This window comes from Phalacrocorax carbo, chromosome 6 (assembly GCF_963921805.1).
Source record: "Phalacrocorax carbo chromosome 6, bPhaCar2.1, whole genome shotgun sequence".
Taxonomy (NCBI): Eukaryota; Metazoa; Chordata; class Aves; order Suliformes; family Phalacrocoracidae; genus Phalacrocorax; species Phalacrocorax carbo.
Genome location: NC_087518.1, coordinates 26,611,483 through 26,628,397, shown reverse-complemented (window position 1 = coordinate 26,628,397; position 16,915 = coordinate 26,611,483). Strand labels below are relative to the sequence as shown.

At 57.3% G+C, this 16,915-nt stretch overlaps 1 protein-coding gene across 1 annotated transcript in view; it reads left to right on the top strand.

The window, feature by feature from the left end:
* LOC135314033 (hornerin-like) overlaps positions 1–16,915 on the top strand; it is a 138,398-nt gene that overhangs the window by 62,132 nt on the left and 59,351 nt on the right. Inside the window, exons 33-40 of the mRNA XM_064455707.1 lie at positions 5,546–5,791; positions 6,200–6,271; positions 6,354–6,425; positions 7,679–7,786; positions 14,024–14,287; positions 14,696–14,767; positions 14,850–14,921; positions 16,175–16,282. Coding sequence (XP_064311777.1) covers positions 5,546–5,791; positions 6,200–6,271; positions 6,354–6,425; positions 7,679–7,786; positions 14,024–14,287; positions 14,696–14,767; positions 14,850–14,921; positions 16,175–16,282 — 1,014 coding nt within the window. The remainder of the gene's footprint in view (positions 1–5,545; positions 5,792–6,199; positions 6,272–6,353; positions 6,426–7,678; positions 7,787–14,023; positions 14,288–14,695; positions 14,768–14,849; positions 14,922–16,174; positions 16,283–16,915) is intronic.

The window sequence follows — 16,915 nt, the reverse complement described above, 5'->3', positions numbered from 1 at the left end:
GCTCAAGCAGGTGCGCTCCCCCGCCATGCTCTCCTGACGGCCACCTGAGTTTTGGTCGGTGGGACAGCCTGTCCTAAAGGGTGGGAATGTGCCTCCAGGCACCAGCACTGGGGGGAAACAGACCTTCCTGGCCATATCAAATGTGCCATGGGCTTACCTGTGGTGCACAGCACAGGCTAACGTCCCAAATTGCTCCTCCAGGTATGGTTGGCGAGACAATCCCAAGTGTTTCCAACCCCCAGAGCACCGCAAGTTTTTTCTGTCCACAAGATGTGCGAAGACGCTGTATGATAGGCACAGCAGCAGTTGTGATTTCCGTGCCACTTGCAATAGCGTTGTGCTATATCATGATCCGACGGCGGAGAAATAGAAGACAGTGAGTCATTGATTTCCCCCCCACGACTGCTTCCTTCCATGGCTGCTCGTCGTAGCCACGAAGCATTCCTAGTCAGGCTGCTGTGGAGTGGTTGGTTAGTTAGGGGTTGGCCAGAAAGCTCTGCTGAGGTTTCTGCTGCTGTCAGATCCTTTAATTGGCATCTTGACTCCTGGGCCTTTGTCTCGAGAGCCGCTCTCACTGGTGCCAGTGTCAGCTCAAACTGACCCTGCCTGGACAAAAGCAGCCCCAGGAGCACCAGGCATAGGCAAAGCAAGGTCAGGGATGAGAAATAGCGGGGGCGAGCTTGCCCTAGAAAGCAAGACGTGCACTAGCACCCGCTCCTGACCAGCAAAGCTGCCCCGAGGAATGCCCCTGCTTGCTGGGGCCATGAGGTGCAGGTGTCCACCTCGGCCAAGGTGTGCTGGCAGCTCAGCCCATGCTGGGCAGCCTTGCCAGCTGCAGGCCGTGCTGTGGATTGGAGAGTCCCTGTGCCCCATCTGCAGCTGAGGGCCTCAGCAGCCTCCTCTCTCCACAGGCATGCCTCTGCAGCTTCAGAAGCCCGCCGGGAAACCAGCAGATACCCCTCGCGCCCGCAGAGCCGGACCCGCCGGCCCAGCACCCCTGAAGGCTGGACCCAACACCAGCGGCCGCCACTTGTGCATGGGAAACCGGCACGCCCGCCCTCCCCACGGCCCCCCCGCCCCCCGAGCCCGATGGTCCGGCCCCCCAGCAGGGGCTGAAGGCAGCCCCGCCAGGGGAGGGCTTGGTGGTGCGCTGACAGAACCCCCACCAACAACTTTGGGGATCAGCCGTTTCTCTACAAATAAAGAGGGACAGAGCTGGCACACAAGTCTCCAGTGGTACAAACAGCAAACCCCGCGAGGCACCAGCACCGGCTGAGCTCCGCAGCCGGGCGCAGCCGCGGATGCCCACTGTGTCGGCAGGCAGGAGCCAGGCACGGGGCTCCTCTGGCCAGCGGCGGGGCCCCGAGGGGCTGGGGCAGCCCACGGCCATGGCCAGCAACACCAACCTGACCCACACGCAGTGCGGGAGGCAGTGACGGGGGCCCAACCTGGCCAGTCGCACGGACCCGTAAGGGTCCGTGGGCTGAGGGAACGATTGTTGCAGCGGGATCATCTGGCCACAGCGGACCTCCTCAGATGGCATACCCAGGAAAAGGGGGAGCCATCAAGAGCACCTCCAGGGTCACAAGTCTGACAAGCAAATGCACTGGAGGCAAAACAAAGCTCCTCACTAATTAATGGGCCCTTGATGGGCCCTAACTGACAGGCCATCACCAATTAGGGGTGCTGCAAAATATCTCCACACCTGGCTGTGAGCCTGCTGTTAAGCAGCTCCCTGAGCCAGGCCTTTACTGCCTCGGCAGTAAGAAAGTGGTGACCACCCCCACTGCTTGAACAGCGCGTTGAAAGGCTGCCTGAGGCATTCGTGAGAGTTCAGCTGTGCTGCTCAGGCTGCGGCCACTGTTCACAGGACACCAAAGCAAACCACACACTGACAACCAAGGCCCTTCGCTGGTGCAGATCAGGCACTTTGGGCGGGGTACAACAGTAAGCACGTGGCTTTTTCGACTTAAGGGAGGCTGGGCCCGCTCTTAGTTCCGAGGCCTTGGCTTAGATCGCAGTTAGTATTGCCATCAAGGTGTAAAAGTGTTGAGGGGGAGAGGGTTTTAACGCTTCTCCTCCAGAAGCCTGGATGATGGTTTTGCCCTCCAGTGCTTCAGCGCGGGCTCCCCCTCTGTGCGTGCGAGCTCTCCGGGTCAGCGAGCCCAAGGGGCCTTACGTTGGTCCGTCCGCTCCTCGACAGCTGTTGCACGTGGCCTGGAAAGAGTGTCTGGAGAGCTGCCAGGAGCCAGCCAAGAGGTCACCAGGCTCCTCCGCTGCTCACCAAATTGGTGCTGTAGGTCACAGGGGCACGGGAGAGCACACAGGGGAAGTATCACGTGCTGGCCTTCCTCCAACGTGCCACCCTGGGCTTTGCCCACTGGCAAGGGACCCTAGGCTAGGCCGACTTTGGGTTTGATGCCACCCTCCTGTTGAGAGAACAGCAGGACTGCGGTCTTTCTTTCCCCCATTTGTCACAGACTCGTTGATAGCATGCAGGTGACCTACCTTTAGACACCTGAGCTACTGCCACCTGCTCCAGCCCCCTCATCATCGTCTTTGTGGCCCTGCTCTGCACCCGCTCCAGCAGGTCTGTGTCTTTCCTATGCTTTTTATTACCACCATACACCCTGCGGGACAAACACCAGGGGAGAACTGCAGCTAAAGTCAGTGTAATAGGAAAGACACGGCCTGCCTCTGTGCAAAAGACAAGAGCAGAAAGGGGAAATTGGCCAGCACCCTCAGTCAACACTGAGCACGAGAGCTGGCAGAAGATGTGGTTAGACAAAGGGCTCCCTCCCAGTCCCTTAAAAAGGCTGCCAACTCCCGTTTTATGGCAAATGGTCAGGTTTCCTTCATGAATTCCTCATAATGGTCCTCCAGGGTCTGTGTTGGGAGATGGAGTGACACCGTACAATGTGGGAGCCAGCGGATGTTAGGGGTGTGACCCCAAATCCATCAGCACTGAACCAAGCCTGCCACCATGCAGGGAGCTGGGGTCAGAGCTTGATCCGCAGGGCCGCTGCCCCTACCACTCAGGCTCCCAGGCCTGAGCTGATGGCTGCCATTAGGGATTGCTTCTTGACAACACTCCTCCTTGACACGGGAGCCCAACTATCGATGGCACATAAGGACACTTAGCTGTCCTTTGGGACAGCCTCCACTGAGAAAACGTTGCCTTAGCGTGTAACACAACACCAACTTGTAGTTAAAAGGATGCCAGTGTCTGTTCAGGACCACATGATGACTTTCCAGGGTTACTTGCTTGGGGCAGGACACTCCAGCCCTCACTGGGAGCTGGCACACTCTTTCTCAGGTTATTTCCATTTTCCTTCTGGAGGGCTAAAGAACAGAGGATAAAAAAAACTCCCCAGCAGGCCAGGGCTTGACCAAAGCCCGTGGAGAAGGTAGTCCCAACAGTCAGCTAGTCAGCCTGCTAGGAGAACATGACGAGTTGGGCATAAGCAGGCAAGTCTTTCATTTTGGTTTAATTTGTGGTAGTGGAGGGACCAGGCACTCTCAGGCACTCTCAGGCACTCAAGTTAATGCAAGTTCTGCTCCACTCCACCTGAAACAGCTCAGAGCAATACTTTTTCCTCTGCCACACGCTTTCAGAGGCAAAAGCCATTTGGCTTAGCCTAACAGATATTTCGCATTCAGATTGACTCGGTTTTCACAGTCAATGCTCCCAGCACCCTGAATCATAGCATCACAAAATGGTTTGGGTTGCGAGGGACCTGTAAAGGCCATCTAGCCCAACCTCCCCCTGCAATGAGCAGGGCCATCTGCAACTACATCAGGTTGCTCAGAGCCCCGTCCAACCTGACCATCAATGTTTCCGGGGATGGGACAGCTACCACTTCCCAGGGCAACCTGTGCCAGTGTTTCACCACCCTCAGCGTAAAAAATGTCTTCCTTATATCCACCCTGAATCTACCCTCTTTTAGTTTAAAACCACTACCCCTTGCCCTGTTGCAACAGGCCCTGCTAAAAACTCTCTCCCCATCTTTCTTACAAGTCCCCTGTAAGTATCGAGAGGCCGCAAGGAGGTCTACCTGTAGCCTTCTCTTCAGTTGGGCTGAACAACCCAACTCCCTCAGCCTTTCTTCATAGGAGAGGTGTTCCAGCCCTCTGGTCACTTTTGTGGCCCTCCTCTGGACCCGCTCCAACAGGTCCATGTCTTTCTTGTGCTGAGGGCTCCAGAGCTGGACGCAGTACTGCAGGTGGGGTCTCACCAGAGCAGAGTAGAGGGGCAGAATCGCCTCCCTCGACCTGCTGGCCACCCTTCTTTTGATGCAGCCCAGATAACGTTGGCTTTCTGGGCTGCGAGTGCTCATTGCTGGCTCCTGTGCAGCTTTTCATCCACCAGTACCCCCAAGTCCTTTTCCACGGGGCTGCTCTCAATCCCTTCATCCCCCAGGCTCTACTGATATTGGGGCTTGCCCCAACCCAGGTGCAGGACCCTGCACTTGGCCTTGTTGAACTGCGTGACATTCCCATGCGCCCACTTCTCGAGCTTGCCCAGCTCCCTCTGGATGGCACCCCATCCCTCAGGCGTGTCAGCCGCACCACTCAGCTTGCTGTCGTCTGCAAACTTGCCGAGGGCGCACTCGATCCTGCTGTCTATACCATTGCATTGATGAAGATGTTAAACAGTACTCGTCCCAGTACAGAACCCTGAGGGACACCACTCGTCCCTGATCTCCATCTGGACACTGAGCCATTGACCATGACCCTCTGGATGAGACCATCCAGCCAATTCCTTATCCACCAAACAGTCCATCCACCAGATCCATAGCTCTCCAATCTAGAAAGAAGGACGATATGGGGGACCGTGTCAAAGGCCTTTTGGAAGTCCAGCTAGATGACATCTGTAGCTCTTCCCTTGTCCGCTGATGTAGTCACTCCATCATAGAAGGCCACTAGGTTGGTCAGGTGGCATATACCCACCCTGTGCTCTCCTGGGTTCCCTTTTGCATGTCAAATAATTGGAGAGAATACTCCTCTGTTTCAGGGATTGACTTTGCTCTTTGAGGAGCCTGACAGAAGGTACTCCCTTACATTTCACATGAAGAAGGAATGGAAAAGTCAAGGCTTCCTCTTTGGTGGAAAACAAAAGTGACTCATTAGCCCTGGGGTCCCCCAAGGCACCAAACTGGGCTCCAGCCTGGAAGCTGCCGACGGAAGGGGATCTTGCACTTGTCTTGAGACTGAAATCGCTCACTTTTCAGCCTCACGAGCTGTTGCTAACAGCCCCCAAGGAGGTCAGAAAGCCCTTGGCTGTGGTTTCTGGTTGTTCTGGGGGACTGTGAACTCCTCGCTGCCCCTGTGACAGTGCCCAGAAAACAGAGCAGAGTCGTGGGCTCAGCCCCGGCTTGGCCTGTGTCCCAGCCCTTGGACAGAGCTGCCCGACGGGATGTGCTCCCCTCCCAAAGAGGGCAGCTCCCCTGGCTGTGCTCCAGCGGCTCTCCAAGAGCGCCCTGAGGACGATCCCCACACAGGCTCAGCCAGGCCGTGAGGTCACAACGAGGCTGTGATGTCACAGAGCCCCACAGTGCTGTGCTGGCTATAAATACTGACCGATCAGCCCCCGGACCCATCTGCAGCAGCAGCGGCAGCAGCGGCAGCAGCGGCAGCAGCGGCAGTGACAGCAGTGGTGGCAGTGGTGACAGCAGCGGCTGCGGCAGTGGCAGGGCCATGGCCACCACCCACCACCTCCTCCTCATCCTCCTCCTGGTGGCCCTGCATGCCAGGGTTACCCAGGCTGCTCCGTGGCAAGCACTGGGAGCAGGTAAGCAGGCAGCGCTGGTGCAGCCTTTCACAGGCCAGCGGGCTCTTCTCCCCAAGAAGCGTGGGTGATGGGGTTTTTTCCCTCCAGAGCTTTAACGAGGGTCACCTCTCTGTGTGTTTGTTTGTGTGTGTGTGTGAGAGCGAGCTCTCCCGAGAAGAAAGCCCCAAAGGGGGCCGTATGTTGGTCCGGCTGCTCCTCAACGAGTGCTGCACATGGCCTGCAAAGAGTGTCTGAAGAGCTGCAAGGAGCCAGCCAAGACGTCCCCGGGCCCTCTGCAGCTTTGGCACTCCCCACCTATGTCTGGCTACCACCTCGTTACCTGACCCCCTTCCAGTGCCTGCAGTTCACGAAGGCAGAAGTGGAACCCAACATGCAATGGAAACATTACTCTTCTGTGCTTGCTTCTAGGTGAGGGTCGTGGCAACGGTTATCCAGCTTCTCGGCCGGATGTTGGTTTGGAGCCCTTGGGGCATCCTGGAGGTAAGGTCTCGGTGTCCCTTTCCTTGAAAGAATTAACTTTGACACTGTGGCAAGAGCTTATTCATGTGCCATTTTCCTGAAGGTCCTCTCAAAGTCGAGAGCTTCCCGACCTCTTGGCCTCTTCCTGTCCCCGAGCCTGAGAGCAATCCCACAGGTAAGTCAGTGGGAGGAGGGAGCATTCACCTTTTAATCTTCTTGCCATGTGAAATGCAAGCTGCTCCTTCCGTGGCCAATGATGTGCAGACAACAGGTGACGGAGGCTTCTCTGGGTGCTTAGTTACAGACGTGCCCGTAGGGAGGACTTTTGCAGCTCCTTGGCTGGATGCTGTGCTACAGCGCGGCTGGCATCGCAGGGGTGAGTGGTCCGTCTCCGCTGACCTTGCAGGCTAAGCACTGGTTGCCTGTAATTTATTCCTGTGAAATTGCACCAAATGCTTTCCCTGAAGGTCCTCCAACAGCCAGGTACCAAGCTGAAGGAGGGAAAAAGTCCCCGCAGCCATCACATGCCCTAAGGCAAATGCTGGAAGAACTGGAGAGAGGACACGGTGGGTGTCTTTCGCTCTGCCTTAGCCATGAGACACAACAACCGGAGGTTTTACATACACGTCTGGGCACACTGTAGCCTGCACAGCGGGAAGGGATCAATCGGCCTCACTGCAGTGACGCTAGGTTTCACGCCTTGCAGGTTCTGGTGAGCCACAGAGATGGTGCAGAGCCTTTGCTGCCTGTTGTGCTTCAGGCCGAGTGCCAGAGGCAGCTGCAGTCCCAGCTTGCCCAGCACGGCTCAGAGGCGGCTTGTGCAGATGTCGCAGGCAGATTGGAGGGCCTGGCGCGTGCTGCACTTGTGCTCAGCTCACGCGCAGCGCTGCTTGCCCACTGAGAGCCGGTTCCAGGCACGGGCGAGGTCCCAAGCAGTGCTGCTTGCCCTTTCCTAGTGCTGGAGGTCGGGCGGAGATGCTGACTCAGCGGGCTTTCTGCCTTGTGCTCGATTTCCCATCTGCAGACCGATAGCTGGGATGGGACGAACGTGACCGTTGCTGGGGCTTACAGGGAGGGGCAGGAGGGCCTTGCATAGGAGCAGCCCTGCTCAGAAGGCCTGTTTCCCCGGCTGGCCTGGCTGCAGCTTCTTCCCATCCTCTTTGAAGGAAGGCATTTAGCATCACCTTACTGTTTCCCAAAAACACACTACGTGCAATGCGAACCAGGAGATCGCGTGCAATTTCCTGGTCTCCCAGCAGGTCAGGCCTGGCTGTTGATTGGACTAGTTACTAGGCGCAGCCCCAAGAGTCCCGGCAATTTGTCTAAACCCTATTACCCATGTCTTTGAGAAGCACTGCCTCCTAAAGATGCCACCTCCCTGATGGGAAGGGTTCCAACTAATCCAACCATCCCGCTTGCTTTCTCAAGGGACGGACCGAGAGGCTGTGCAGAAGGAGGCGTTTTTGGAAGGAAGCAGTGGCTCCCTGCCAGCCTCTGCTGAAGAAACAGAGGTGATGCAAGCCAACGGCATGCCAGGTAATTGCTGTCCCGTGGTCAGGCGGTGTCACCCATTGGGATCGCTATGTGTCAGCAGGCTCCTCCCCCGGTGCCGGCTCTGGCACGACACAGCAGCAGCCAAAGATGAAAGGGTTTTGGGTTCGAGGCATCGGGAACACGTTCCACAGACGGTGGGGAACGTGACTCTTGCACAAACGTACCTCCCGCTGTGGCTGCATCCCAGCGCTTGCCGTGAGTCCCTAGAGGCCCAAAGCACAAGAGCAGCACAGAGCGGGATCCCTCCCGTGAGCTGAGGTCCACAGCGATGCCCTGACTCCCCGACTGGGCAGGGCCTTAGAGGGAACATCCCCGTCCTCCTGCACCTGCTGTGCCTGAGCCGTGCCGAGGCTTTACCTGTCATCTCTGCTTTTTGCCAGGGCTGTCAAAGGCGGGAGCAGACCACCATGGCAGCGTATATGAATTTTTCCGCACAGACTCAGGTACTGAGCAGTCTCGCTGGGGTCCCTAAGCAGGAGACATGTCCCAAAACCTGGGAGCAGCAGCAGGTGGTGCCCATGCTGGAGAAAAGGCAGAAGGGGAGAGCAAGGCTCAAGGGTCTCTTCAGAAGGCCTGACTCGGTCCCCACGGGGTGTGGGGGCTGGCCTGCAGGGAGGGAGGGAGGGTTGCGGGTGCCACTCCCTGCTGCAGGGATAGCTTTTGTCTGAGTGACTGCTCAAGCAGGTGCGCTCCCCCGCCATGCTCTCCTGACGGCCACCTGAGTTTTGGTCGGTGGGACAGCCTGTCCTAAAGGGTGGGAATGTGCCTCCAGGCACCAGCACTGGGGGGAAACAGACCTTCCTGGCCATATCAAATGTGCCATGGGCTTACCTGTGGTGCACAGCACAGGCTAACGTCCCAAATTGCTCCTCCAGGTATGGTTGGCGAGACAATCCCAAGTGTTTCCAACCCCCAGAGCACCGCAAGTTTTTTCTGTCCACAAGATGTGCGAAGACGCTGTATGATAGGCACAGCAGCAGTTGTGATTTCCGTGCCACTTGCAATAGCGTTGTGCTATATCATGATCCGACGGCGGAGAAATAGAAGACAGTGAGTCATTGATTTCCCCCCCACGACTGCTTCCTTCCATGGCTGCTCGTCGTAGCCACGAAGCATTCCTAGTCAGGCTGCTGTGGAGTGGTTGGTTAGTTAGGGGTTGGCCAGAAAGCTCTGCTGAGGTTTCTGCTGCTGTCAGATCCTTTAATTGGCATCTTGACTCCTGGGCCTTTGTCTCGAGAGCCGCTCTCACTGGTGCCAGTGTCAGCTCAAACTGACCCTGCCTGGACAAAAGCAGCCCCAGGAGCACCAGGCATAGGCAAAGCAAGGTCAGGGATGAGAAATAGCGGGGGCGAGCTTGCCCTAGAAAGCAAGACGTGCACTAGCACCCGCTCCTGACCAGCAAAGCTGCCCCGAGGAATGCCCCTGCTTGCTGGGGCCATGAGGTGCAGGTGTCCACCTCGGCCAAGGTGTGCCGGCAGCTCAGCCCGTGCTGGGCAGCCTTGCCAGCTGCAGGCCGTGCTGTGGATTGGAGAGTCCCTGTGCCCCATCTGCAGCTGAGGGCCTCAGCAGCCTCCTCTCTCCACAGGCATGCCTCTGCAGCTTCAGAAGCCCGCCGGGAAACCAGCAGATACCCCTCGCGCCCGCAGAGCCGGACCCGCCGGCCCAGCACCCCTGAAGGCTGGACCCAACACCAGCGGCCGCCACTTGTGCATGGGAAACCGGCACGCCCGCCCTCCCCACGGCCCCCCCGCCCCCCGAGCCCGATGGTCCGGCCCCCCAGCAGGGGCTGAAGGCAGCCCCGCCAGGGGAGGGCTTGGTGGTGCACTGACAGAACCCCCACCAACAACTTTGGGGATCAGCCGTTTCTCTACAAATAAAGAGGGACAGAGCTGGCACACAAGTCTCCAGTGGTACAAACAGCAAACCCCGCGAGGCACCAGCACCGGCTGAGCTCCGCAGCCGGGCGCAGCCGCGGATGCCCACTGTGTCGGCAGGCAGGAGCCAGGCACGGGGCTCCTCTGGCCAGCGGCGGGGCCCCGAGGGGCTGGGGCAGCCCACGGCCATGGCCAGCAACACCAACCTGACCCACACGCAGTGCGGGAGGCAGTGACAGGGGCCCAACCTGGCCAGTCGCACGGACCCGTAAGGGTCCGTGGGCTGAGGGAACGATTGTTGCAGCGGGATCATCTGGCCACAGCGGACCTCCTCAGATGGCATACCCAGGAAAAGGGGGAGCCATCAAGAGCACCTCCAGGGACACAAGTCTGACAAGCAAATGCACTGGAGGCAAAACAAAGCTCCTCACTAATTAATGGGCCCTTGATGGGCCCTAACTGACAGGCCATCACCAATTAGGGGTGCTGCAAAATATCTCCACACCTGGCTGTGAGCCTGCTGTTAAGCAGCTCCCTGAGCCAGGCCTTTACTGCCTCGGCAGTAAGAAAGTGGTGACCACCCCCACTGCTTGAACAGCGCGTTGAAAGGCTGCCTGAGGCATTCGTAAGAGTTCAGCTGTGCTGCTCAGGCTGCGGCCACTGTTCACAGGACACCAAAGCAAACCACACACTGACAACCAAGGCCCTTCGCTGGTGCAGATCAGGCACTTTGGGCGGGGTACAACAGTAAGCACGTGGCTTTTTCGACTTAAGGGAGGCTGGGCCCGCTCTTAGTTCCGAGGCCTTGGCTTAGATCGCAGTTAGTATTGCCATCAAGGTGTAAAAGTGTTGAGGGGGAGAGGGTTTTAACGCTTCTCCTCCAGAAGCCTGGATGATGGTTTTGCCCTCCAGTGCTTCAGCGCGGGCTCCCCCTCTGTGCGTGCGAGCTCTCCGGGTCAGCGAGCCCAAGGGGCCTTACGTTGGTCCGTCCGCTCCTCGACAGCTGTTGCACGTGGCCTGGAAAGAGTGTCTGGAGAGCTGCCAGGAGCCAGCCAAGAGGTCACCAGGCTCCTCCGCTGCTCACCAAATTGGTGCTGTAGGTCACAGGGGCACGGGAGAGCACACAGGGGAAGTATCACGTGCTGGCCTTCCTCCAACGTGCCACCCTGGGCTTTGCCCACTGGCAAGGGACCCTAGGCTAGGCCGACTTTGGGTTTGATGCCACCCTCCTGTTGAGAGAACAGCAGGACTGCGGTCTTTCTTTCCCCCATTTGTCACAGACTCGTTGATAGCATGCAGGTGACCTACCTTTAGACACCTGAGCTACTGCCACCTGCTCCAGCCCCCTCATCATCGTCTTTGTGGCCCTGCTCTGCACCCGCTCCAGCAGGTCTGTGTCTTTCCTATGCTTTTTATTACCACCATACACCCTGCGGGACAAACACCAGGGGAGAACTGCAGCTAAAGTCAGTGTAATAGGAAAGACACGGCCTGCCTCTGTGCAAAAGACAAGAGCAGAAAGGGGAAATTGGCCAGCACCCTCAGTCAACACTGAGCACGAGAGCTGGCAGAAGATGTGGTTAGACAAAGGGCTCCCTCCCAGTCCCTTAAAAAGGCTGCCAACTCCCGTTTTATGGCAAATGGTCAGGTTTCCTTCATGAATTCCTCATAATGGTCCTCCAGGGTCTGTGTTGGGAGATGGAGTGACACCGTACAATGTGGGAGCCAGCGGATGTTAGGGGTGTGACCCCAAATCCATCAGCACTGAACCAAGCCTGCCACCATGCAGGGAGCTGGGGTCAGAGCTTGATCCGCAGGGCCGCTGCCCCTACCACTCAGGCTCCCAGGCCTGAGCTGATGGCTGCCATTAGGGATTGCTTCTTGACAACACTCCTCCTTGACACAGGAGCCCAACTATCGATGGCACATAAGGACACTTAGCTGTCCTTTGGGACAGCCTCCACTGAGAAAACGTTGCCTTAGCGTGTAACACAACACCAACTTGTAGTTAAAAGGATGCCAGTGTCTGTTCAGGACCACATGATGACTTTCCAGGGTTACTTGCTTGGGGCAGGACACTCCAGCCCTCACTGGGAGCTGGCACACTCTTTCTCAGGTTATTTCCATTTTCCTTCTGGAGGGCTAAAGAACAGAGGATAAAAAAAACTCCCCAGCAGGCCAGGGCTTGACCAAAGCCCGTGGAGAAGGTAGTCCCAACAGTCAGCTAGTCAGCCTGCTAGGAGAACATGACGAGTTGGGCATAAGCAGGCAAGTCTTTCATTTTGGTTTAATTTGTGGTAGTGGAGGGACCAGGCACTCTCAGGCACTCTCAGGCACTCAAGTTAATGCAAGTTCTGCTCCACTCCACCTGAAACAGCTCAGAGCAATACTTTTTCCTCTGCCACACGCTTTCAGAGGCAAAAGCCATTTGGCTTAGCCTAACAGATATTTCGCATTCAGATTGACTCGGTTTTCACAGTCAATGCTCCCAGCACCCTGAATCATAGCATCACAAAATGGTTTGGGTTGCGAGGGACCTGTAAAGGCCATCTAGCCCAACCTCCCCCTGCAATGAGCAGGGCCATCTGCAACTACATCAGGTTGCTCAGAGCCCCGTCCAACCTGACCATCAATGTTTCCGGGGATGGGACAGCTACCACTTCCCAGGGCAACCTGTGCCAGTGTTTCACCACCCTCAGCGTAAAAAATGTCTTCCTTATATCCACTCTGAATCTACCCTCTTTTAGTTTAAAACCACTACCCCTTGCCCTGTTGCAACAGGCCCTGCTAAAAACTCTCTCCCCATCTTTCTTACAAGTCCCCTGTAAGTATCGAGAGGCCGCAAGGAGGTCTACCTGTAGCCTTCTCTTCAGTTGGGCTGAACAACCCAACTCCCTCAGCCTTTCTTCATAGGAGAGGTGTTCCAGCCCTCTGGTCACTTTTGTGGCCCTCCTCTGGACCCGCTCCAACAGGTCCATGTCTTTCTTGTGCTGAGGGCTCCAGAGCTGGACACAGTACTGCAGGTGGGGTCTCACCAGAGCAGAGTAGAGGGGCAGAATCGCCTCCCTCGACCTGCTGGCCACCCTTCTTTTGATGCAGCCCAGATAACGTTGGCTTTCTGGGCTGCGAGTGCTCATTGCTGGCTCCTGTGCAGCTTTTCATCCACCAGTACCCCCAAGTCCTTTTCCACGGGGCTGCTCTCAATCCCTTCATCCCCCAGGCTCTACTGATATTGGGGCTTGCCCCAACCCAGGTGCAGGACCCTGCACTTGGCCTTGTTGAACTGCGTGACATTCCCATGCGCCCACTTCTCGAGCTTGCCCAGCTCCCTCTGGATGGCACCCCATCCCTCAGGCGTGTCAGCCGCACCACTCAGCTTGCTGTTGTCTGCAAACTTGCCGAGGGCGCACTCGATCCTGCTGTCTATACCATTGCATTGATGAAGATGTTAAACAGTACTCGTCCCAGTACAGAACCCTGAGGGACACCACTCGTCCCTGATCTCCATCTGGACACTGAGCCATTGACCATGACCCTCTGGATGAGACCATCCAGCCAATTCCTTATCCACCAAACAGTCCATCCATCAGATCCATAGCTCTCCAATCTAGAAAGAAGGACGATATGGGGGACCGTGTCAAAGGCCTTTTGGAAGTCCAGCTAGATGACATCTGTAGCTCTTCCCTTGTCCGCTGATGTAGTCACTCCATCATAGAAGGCCACTAGGTTGGTCAGGTGGCATATACCCACCCTGTGCTCTCCTGGGTTCCCTTTTGCATGTCAAATAATTGGAGAGAATACTCCTCTGTTTCAGGGATTGACTTTGCTCTTTGAGGAGCCTGACAGAAGGTACTCCCTTACATTTCACATGAAGAAGGAATGGAAAAGTCAAGGCTTCCTCTTTGGTGGAAAACAAAAGTGACTCATTAGCCCTGGGGTCCCCCAAGGCACCAAACTGGGCTCCAGCCTGGAAGCTGCCGACGGAAGGGGATCTTGCACTTGTCTTGAGACTGAAATCGCTCACTCTTCAGCCTCACGAGCTGTTGCTAACAGCCCCCAAGGAGGTCAGAAAGCCCTTGGCTGTGGTTTCTGGTTGTTCTGGGGGACTGTGAGCTCCTCGCTGCCCCTGTGACAGTGCCCAGAAAACAGAGCAGAGTCGTGGGCTCAGCCCCGGCTTGGCCTGTGTCCCAGCCCTTGGACAGAGCTGCCCGACGGGATGTGCTCCCCTCCCAAAGAGGGCAGCTCCCCTGGCTGTGCTCCAGCGGCTCTCCAAGAGCGCCCTGAGGACGATCCCCACACAGGCTCAGCCAGGCCGTGAGGTCACAACGAGGCTGTGATGTCACAGAGCCCCACAGTGCTGTGCTGGCTATAAATACTGACCGATCAGCCCCCGGACCCATCTGCAGCAGCAGCGGCAGCAGCGGCAGCAGCGGCAGCAGCGGCAGCAGCGGCAGCAGCGGCAGTGACAGCAGTGGTGGCAGTGGTGACAGCAGCGGCTGCGGCAGTGGCAGGGCCATGGCCACCACCCACCACCTCCTCCTCATCCTCCTCCTGGTGGCCCTGCATGCCAGGGTTACCCAGGCTGCTCCGTGGCAAGCACTGGGAGCAGGTAAGCAGGCAGCGCTGGTGCAGCCTTTCACAGGCCAGCGGGCTCTTCTCCCCAAGAAGCGTGGGTGATGGGGTTTTTTCCCTCCAGAGCTTTAACGAGGGTCACCTCTCTGTGTGTTTGTTTGTGTGTGTGTGTGAGAGCGAGCTCTCCCGAGAAGAAAGCCCCAAAGGGGGCCGTATGTTGGTCCGGCTGCTCCTCAACGAGTGCTGCACATGGCCTGCAAAGAGTGTCTGAAGAGCTGCAAGGAGCCAGCCAAGACGTCCCCGGGCCCTCTGCAGCTTTGGCACTCCCCACCTATGTCTGGCTACCACCTCGTTACCTGACCCCCTTCCAGTGCCTGCAGTTCACGAAGGCAGAAGTGGAACCCAACATGCAATGGAAACATTACTCTTCTGTGCTTGCTTCTAGGTGAGGGTCGTGGCAACGGTTATCCAGCTTCTCGGCCGGATGTTGGTTTGGAGCCCTTGGGGCATCCTGGAGGTAAGGTCTCGGTGTCCCTTTCCTTGAAAGAATTAACTTTGACACTGTGGCAAGAGCTTATTCATGTGCCATTTTCCTGAAGGTCCTCTCAAAGTCGAGAGCTTCCCGACCTCTTGGCCTCTTCCTGTCCCCGAGCCTGAGAGCAATCCCACAGGTAAGTCAGTGGGAGGAGGGAGCATTCACCTTTTAATCTTCTTGCCATGTGAAATGCAAGCTGCTCCTTCCGTGGCCAATGATGCGCAGACAACAGGTGACGGAGGCTTCTCTGGGTGCTTAGTTACAGACGTGCCCGTAGGGAGGACTTTTGCAGCTCCTTGGCTGGATGCTGTGCTACAGCGCGGCTGGCATCGCAGGGGTGAGTGGTCCGTCTCCGCTGACCTTGCAGGCTAAGCACTGGTTGCCTGTAATTTATTCCTGTGAAATTGCACCAAATGCTTTCCCTGAAGGTCCTCCAACAGCCAGGTACCAAGCTGAAGGAGGGAAAAAGTCCCCGCAGCCATCACATGCCCTAAGGCAAATGCTGGAAGAACTGGAGAGAGGACACGGTGGGTGTCTTTCGCTCTGCCTTAGCCGTGAGACACGACAACCGGAGGTTTTACATACACGTCTGGGCACACTGTAGCCTGCACAGCGGGAAGGGATCAATCGGCCTCACTGCAGTGACGCTAGGTTTCACGCCTTGCAGGTTCTGGTGAGCCACAGAGATGGTGCAGAGCCTTTGCTGCCTGTTGTGCTTCAGGCCAAGTGCCAGAGGCAGCTGCAGTCCCAGCTTGCCCAGCACGGCTCAGAGGCGGCTTGTGCAGATGTCGCAGGCAGATTGGAGGGCCTGGCGCGTGCTGCACTTGTGCTCAGCTCACGCGCAGCGCTGCTTGCCCACTGAGAGCCGGTTCCAGGCACGGGCGAGGTCCCAAGCAGTGCTGCTTGCCCTTTCCTAGTGCTGGAGGTCGGGCGGAGATGCTGACTCAGCGGGCTTTCTGCCTTGTGCTCGATTTCCCATCTGCAGACCGATAGCTGGGATGGGACGAACGTGACCGTTGCTGGGGCTTACAGGGAGGGGCAGGAGGGCCTTGCATAGGAGCAGCCCTGCTCAGAAGGCCTGTTTCCCCGGCTGGCCTGGCTGCAGCTTCTTCCCATCCTCTTTGAAGGAAGGCATTTAGCATCACCTTACTGTTTCCCAAAAACACACTACGTGCAATGCGAACCAGGAGATCGCGTGCAATTTCCTGGTCTCCCAGCAGGTCAGGCCTGGCTGTTGTTTGGACTAGTTACTAGGCGCAGCCCCAAGAGTCCCGGCAATTTGTCTAAACCCTATTACCCATGTCTTTGAGAAGCACTGCCTCCTAAAGATGCCACCTCCCTGATGGGAAGGGTTCCAACTAATCCAACCATCCCGCTTGCTTTCTCAAGGGACGGACCGAGAGGCTGTGCAGAAGGAGGCGTTTTTGGAAGGAAGCAGTGGCTCCCTGCCAGCCTCTGCTGAAGAAACAGAGGTGATGCAAGCCAACGGCATGCCAGGTAATTGCTGTCCCGTGGTCAGGCGGTGTCACCCATTGGGATCGCTATGTGTCAGCAGGCTCCTCCCCCGGTGCCGGCTCTGGCACGACACAGCAGCAGCCAAAGATGAAAGGGTTTTGGGTTCGAGGCATCGGGAACACGTTCCACAGACGGTGGGGAACGTGACTCTTGCACAAACGTACCTCCCGCTGTGGCTGCATCCCAGCGCTTGCCGTGAGTCCCTAGAGGCCCAAAGCACAAGAGCAGCACAGAGCGGGATCCCTCCCGTGAGCTGAGGTCCACAGCGATGCCCTGACTCCCCGACTGGGCAGGGCCTTAGAGGGAACATCCCCGTCCTCCTGCACCTGCTGTGCCTGAGCCGTGCCGAGGCTTTACCTGTCATCTCTGCTTTTTGCCAGGGCTGTCAAAGGCGGGAGCAGACCACCATGGCAGCGTATATGAATTTTTCCGCACAGACTCAGGTACTGAGCAGTCTCGCTGGGGTCCCTAAGCAGGAGACATGTCCCAAAACCTGGGAGCAGCAGCAGGTGGTGCCCATGCTGGAGAAAAGGCAGAAGGGGAGAGCAAGGCTCAAGGGTCTCTTCAGAAGGCCTGACTCGGTCCCCACGGGGTGTGGGGGCTGGCCCGCAGGGA